This window comes from Sparus aurata, chromosome 11 (assembly GCF_900880675.1).
Source record: "Sparus aurata chromosome 11, fSpaAur1.1, whole genome shotgun sequence".
Classification (NCBI taxonomy): domain Eukaryota; kingdom Metazoa; phylum Chordata; class Actinopteri; order Spariformes; family Sparidae; genus Sparus; species Sparus aurata.
In genome coordinates this window covers 24,165,537-24,171,541 of record NC_044197.1, presented here as the reverse complement: position 1 = coordinate 24,171,541, position 6,005 = coordinate 24,165,537, and the positions used below count along the sequence as shown (strand labels likewise).

General features: G+C 43.9%; 1 protein-coding gene across 3 annotated transcripts in view; it reads left to right on the top strand.

Annotated features, from left to right (window-relative positions):
• The first annotated feature begins 3,867 nt into the window (after positions 1 to 3,867).
• Positions 3,868 to 6,005, top strand: part of homer3b (homer scaffold protein 3b) — a 60,245-nt gene continuing 58,107 nt past the window's right edge. For 2 of the 3 annotated variants that reach the window (XM_030432162.1, XM_030432160.1), the window contains exon 1: positions 3,870 to 4,349. In XM_030432162.1, coding sequence (XP_030288022.1) covers positions 4,345 to 4,349 — 5 coding nt within the window. In that variant the 5' untranslated portion in view covers positions 3,870 to 4,344. Of the gene's footprint in view, positions 4,350 to 6,005 lie in introns of all 3 variants that reach the window. The other variant, XM_030432161.1, reaches the window with a different exon arrangement.

The following is a 6,005-nucleotide window of genomic DNA, read 5'->3' as shown; positions in this document are numbered from 1 at the left end:
TTCTTCGCCTTCTTCTTCCTCTTCTTCTTCTGGTTGCCGCGGACTGGAAGCTACACTTAGCTGCCCTCTGCCGGTCAAATCTTGGTATTACACCCAATTAGCTGAGCGTTTTGATAGGGAGAAATATATTTGATCATCAAATTTAAAATATGATTCGAACTAAGATCCACGTTTAGTTTAGTTACACTGCAAACAAAAACTCCACCTTTTGTGAAAAACCAATGAGCTTTCCCCCGTTGGCCTCAGTTGCATTAAATATAGGATAGTATATTATTATAGCCTGTTACATCTCAGAAACAGGTTTATGTAAGTCAGCATATGTCTTGCACCCTTCTACCATATCTTATTTTGTCGTGCTAAACCAAAGATGCCACATTGAAACTGCTGTGATAACCAAAGGTATAGCACACACACACACACACACATCTTCATGACAAATTTGACTAATCTTAGTTTCACCAATTTATTCCACCCATATCAGGCAAATTGCTAGCATTTCCGCCTAGTGGCCTGGAGATTTGATTTGTTTGCTGCTGTTACATCTTTGGGTATTTTAGCAGTTAGACTATATAACTTAAATCAGAAACATGCTCATAAATATCATATACTGTAGCTGATCTTTCGCTTTGGCAACCTCACCATCATCTTTCTTTTTTGCATTGTGTATGTATTTAAGCACACTTTGATACAGGAAACTGCACCATGTGAGCACAATGTATAGGCTACTGAAAAGGTTTCTTGGGGGGCACAGGGCCCTTTACAAGACAGGTCCACTAGATGAGGTGATAATATTGGATATGTGGGACCTTCCCAATTCATCTTCAGTGGATATCATCATCAACTGGGTATATTCACAAGTACAGTTTCAATGAGTTAAATGATAACAAACCACTCGGTCAGTGGGGCTTCTGGGGTACTTGTGGCTCTTCCAGTCATGTTAAGCGTCATAGAATATGATGGATGACATGTTTTAATGTAACACCAGGCAGCCCAACAGACCCAGACGCTCTTTTGTGTCTGAATATGTCAAACTGTCACCACCTCCGCAGTCCTTTAGACCTGATCCAGCTTAGCTTTTCCCTCCCTTCCGTGCTGCAGCAGTCATAACAAAACATACAGAGGTTTTTCAGTGGCTAAGATCACACGTTCAGGATAGCTTCTAAAGATTGATATCCCCCCTGATCACTGTCAGTGAGATTTAATGCTAGTCACCTGTATGGATGAAATGCCCCTGTCTTTATCTGCTCCTGAACTTTGGATCTTTTGGTTAGTGGGCAAAAATAATTCTTGTCAAGTAAAAGACATTAATGCTGTCTAATTTTACTGTTCATCCAAAGACTTTATATCAAGAACTGTTTAATGTTAAACTGTTTTGTAAAGATTTCTTTTTCATCCTATAAAATGACTTTTCAGCCATTAGACAGAGGTTGCCTGTCCTGCAGTCTCACCCCCGATGACTGATGACGAAGCAAGACAGTGTTTTTGATCAATGAAAACCTTCTACTGTTGTGGCATGTTGTTTTTCTTATGGTCAATGACCACAGATGAGCATAAAATAGATCTCAGCTATCACAAAATACTTTTTGTTTCTTTTGCCAACATTATTTCAGCGTGAGTGTTTTCCTTCTCTGCTGTGTACTCTTGTAAAATGTCACTGATCTTTACTCATGAATTATCTGAAGGTGGTTATTGTGTTGGGTTTACGGCCTCTGCTTCGTCTCCAGCTGCTCTGAATGGATTTAATTTGTGAATTATCACCTTAATAGGTCTTCACTGGCTCTCCGTGCTTTCCTGCTGATCGCACTGACTCGCTCCTCTGACTGACCTGGAATAATTAGGCCTGAAGCACCCTCTGATTTTTACAAAGCTGACTTTTACTGTGTTGACTTGACATTTCTGAGTTAAGAGGATTACACTCATGAGCTTTGAAAAACTCTTGAAAAAAGTCGTCAGTATGTAAAGACAGACAATGGGAAAAGGACAAAGCATGTGTCTGGGTTTCCTTTAGAGCTGATATTAGAGCTAACAAAATGATGATGATGATAAGATTGACAGCAAAACAGCTTTCATGAGTAGGATGACATTTAAGATTGAATCCTCTGTCTAGATATTATATCTGGGGCAGATTGTGTCTTGTTTGTGACTTCATGCAGGTCTTTGTCTCTCACCTGCCACAGTGAGCGTGAAGACGCTATGAGTTTGATTCACAAGCTGGAGAAGGAGAGAAATCAACAGTATGACCCGTCTGTGTGTTCACACTGGGCTGCCAGAGGTGATTAATGCCCTGTGTGTTAAAGGTGGAGGCCTGGAGGTTCAGCTCCGTCCTGACCAAACCGTCCAGCTGTGCTGCAAACTGCCTGAGCCCGTGTGTGAGGAGTGTGTCTGTTAATGAACATGAGGGTTGTTTGCATGTGAGGCAGGGATCTGCTGCTCCCTGTTGCCTCCCGCAGCACAGACGGGCAGTCAGCTGCATCGCTGTAACAGGCCACTGAGCAGCACGATTAGAGCACGGGAGCTGCCCTCATCGCTCTTCCACTACATTTGACGCCCATGTTCAGGCAATATTCACGCAAATAAGCGATTTCTTTTAAATCAGTGGTGACTCCAAACCGAGGGCCTGTGTGAGCTAATGAGGTGAAGTGCAGCTCCGTCTTAGTGTGTTTCTGCACTGAGAAAGTCCTGACACTGAATTGGGTGAAACATCTTCCGGTCTCTTGCTTTTCTCTCCACCCATTAGCAGCTCTGTGAAGGTTTTTGCATTTCCAAGACTTTTTCCAAATTAATTTAACAGCATGTGTAATCTGAATTGCACCCATGTTTTATTCCACAGCATTTTATTTTGAGGTTTTTATTGGATTTAAAGTTATCCATGTATTTTTTCTGTGTGTTTGAAATCACTCCATAATTTTTGTCTCTATTTCTGCATGTTTTTTGAGAATGCTCCTATATGTTTTTGACTATAAAACATATTTCTATGGAATTTCTTATATTATAGTTCTCATTTTTACAGGCAGCGTCTATATGACTACATTTAAAGGGGCACTATGTAGTTTTGGGGGAGGCCTTTTAATCAGAGGGATTTTTTATGCTAACTAAATAAACACACACTCTCGGTTTTCGTGCCTGAATAAAGTGAATAAACAAGCCCAATTTCATACTGTTTTACTTTGTTTTATGCGTGGCGGACCCTGCCACCTTTCTAGGTTCAAACAGTGTTCTGGATACCTTATTTCTAAACGTATATCACTTTTGTTGAGTTATGATTTTTTGTGTGTGTTCTGCATTATGTCTCAGGAGTCCTCTGTCGCATTTGTGCTGTTTTAATCAGGACATGTGATGACAACATCACGGCTGTGAAATATCATCCACTCTCTCATGAATAAAATCATTATATTAGTGCATCATCTTCCCGCAGACTCAATGCAGATGTAGTACAGTGGGTTTAATAAGCTTTGTGGTATTTTTATAATCGGATTTCATGTTTTCCACCAAGAGTAAGACCTTTTATCCGGCAGAGTGTTGGACGGGATTATCATATAGCTCTTTATAAACTGCTTTACACTGATATGATGTCAGAGATCAACACAGACAGTAGCTGTGGGGCTGCGTAGACTATTTGGCTTCTGTTCTCCCACCAGTAATTTCAGATGCTGCATAGTTTTATTGTGCTACACTCCATAAAAACGCACCAAGAGGCTTTTAAGACTGTCCGAGGGCCATTTCCACATTACATTTCATATTCTGACATTTCAGTGAGAAAAGGCATAAGGAGGAGAAGGAGGAGGAGGAGGAGGAGGAGGAAGGGTAGGATGGGTTGGTGGTTTGCATCGTGGCCATCAGATGGCGCTCAAGAGGCTCCACGATCCCACCGAGAGAGTTGAATGGGATCCCAGTGTGATCTGGCTCAGAGGCGGGAGGGGAAGGCAGCGCAAGTCCTGGAAGAGGTCTGAGCCAAAAGCACTCTGCTGTCCGACTTTCATCGACATTCCTCCGTCTGTCCGGCCCGCACAGCTGAGCCAAACGGTTCACGGCGCGTAATTACGCACGGGAACGGCAGATCCGCGGTGTCGCTCGCCGTGGAAACCCGCGGACAAAGGGAGGCAGACAGGCTGGCTGGAGTACAACTGACTTGAGAGGAGAAGAGGAGTACTGTTGGAGGGGAAACGAGGGGAATCTGGAGTCGGAAGTGATTTGTCTTTCTTTTCTCTTTTTTTCGGAAATGTAACTTGCGTTCAGGATATCGAGGAAGAAGCTGATCAGTTTGGAAACCGAGAAAAAAAAAAGGACAAAAAGTGGATTGTTGAGTGGAACCAGAGCCCGAAACAGCATCCAGATCCTCGGAGCATGGGGTAAGTTGGAGATTTGTGTCAGAAATGCGCACTGCTGCCGACTGGAAGTGATTTGCTCTGATGGCGAAATGGTTGAAAAGTGAACTTTGCAGCGACTTGTGGGGATTTTTCGGTTTTCGGAGCTTGTGGCTGTTTGATCCGATCAGACAGCATCGGCTCTTTTGCTTGAAAGCAATTTGGAGAAATCGATCCGAATTCTAACATCAGCTCCCATGTGACACCGGGCTGCTCTCTTTGTTTACAGTCTCACAGAGGAGAGACGGCCGAGAGAGGAATCTTTTATTTATGAAACACGGAGCCTGACCCAGTTTCATTAGAGGTTGTGAATGTGAGAAGGTCAGATTCACATTGTGAGGCTGTATAACATGTATCGTGTGTATGTGTGTGTGTGTTAATTATACATGCAAGGCTTCAGCTTGGTTCAAACACACCTGAGCCCTCCTCACATTACCATGTCCACGCTGTCAGCCTCTTCCCCCCCCCCCCGGGCCCGTTTCAGTGACACCTTAATTGAGATGTCAGCGCCTCTGAAGCTCATCTGGCTGATGCAGACCGATATTAAAGCATCCTTGTTACTCTGTTATCTTCATGGGGTCGACTGGGATATTTTATTATTCATATGCTTTAGTGGCTTTGATCATATTCCCTTTACAAAGTGACAATGCAAAGACATTTGCATTGCAGGCCACTTTACATGTCAAACGCACACTCCACTGTCAGTGTCCCGGTCACACTTCACTGTCAGAATTTAAGAATGCACACAGGCTGTTTTGAATATCGTCTCAGGATATTTACTAAGTCTTAAGCGACTTATACAATTCCAGTGGAGTCGGTGGGGTGTCCAAACTGCCCGGCGATGCAGCATGATGTCGGTGCTCACCAGGTTGCAAACAGCAGCTGCATCCTGAATCTGGATCTCTCCGAAGACTTGTAGGTTTGTCCTCCAGATGTCCTCAGGAGCGGTCTGAACCTCAGCCTCCCCCGCAAGCCAGCCGAACGGAAACTTTAGAGTGCATTCAGACGATCCTCAGCAGCTTGTTAGGCCAAATGTTCAAGTTTGCCACCATGATGTGGTGCTCAAATGACCAACCGGTTTACAGTGTGACTCCAGTTGTTCAACACGTGATGACTGATGGGGAACAGTGTGGCAGCCTATTGGGGAAAAACAGTGGCATAGCAGAAAGTTACACATGTCAGCAGGGTTCTCTGAGTGAAGAGAGTCTCTTGCACAGTGACAGAAGTGTGTTAAAGGGGCTCTAAGTCATCATTGGTAGCAATTTGTATGTATTAATGACTTTAATTAATTCAACACTTGGCTCAACCTGAGCACACAGCTCTGTGGTCACCACTTAAGGGGTCCCATAGCAACCTCTAACTTCACTCAGAGATCAGTGTTTACTTATGTAACCTTCCCGCCCACATCCAGCATACCCAGCTAGTATTCCATATGTGATGTGTCAGTGAGGATGAGCCGGACCGAGTGGAATCAGCGCACGCTGTATCTCAGTGATGCAGTCAGACAGTGGAGAGCGTGGATGCTGGGCCTCTGACGGCAGCCTTGAGACAACAAACATCTGCTCTGATGTGTTTCATGCACTTACACTGTGAGGGCTCGGACCAGACTTCAGACCAGCTGCAGGTGAGGTCAGTCACTTT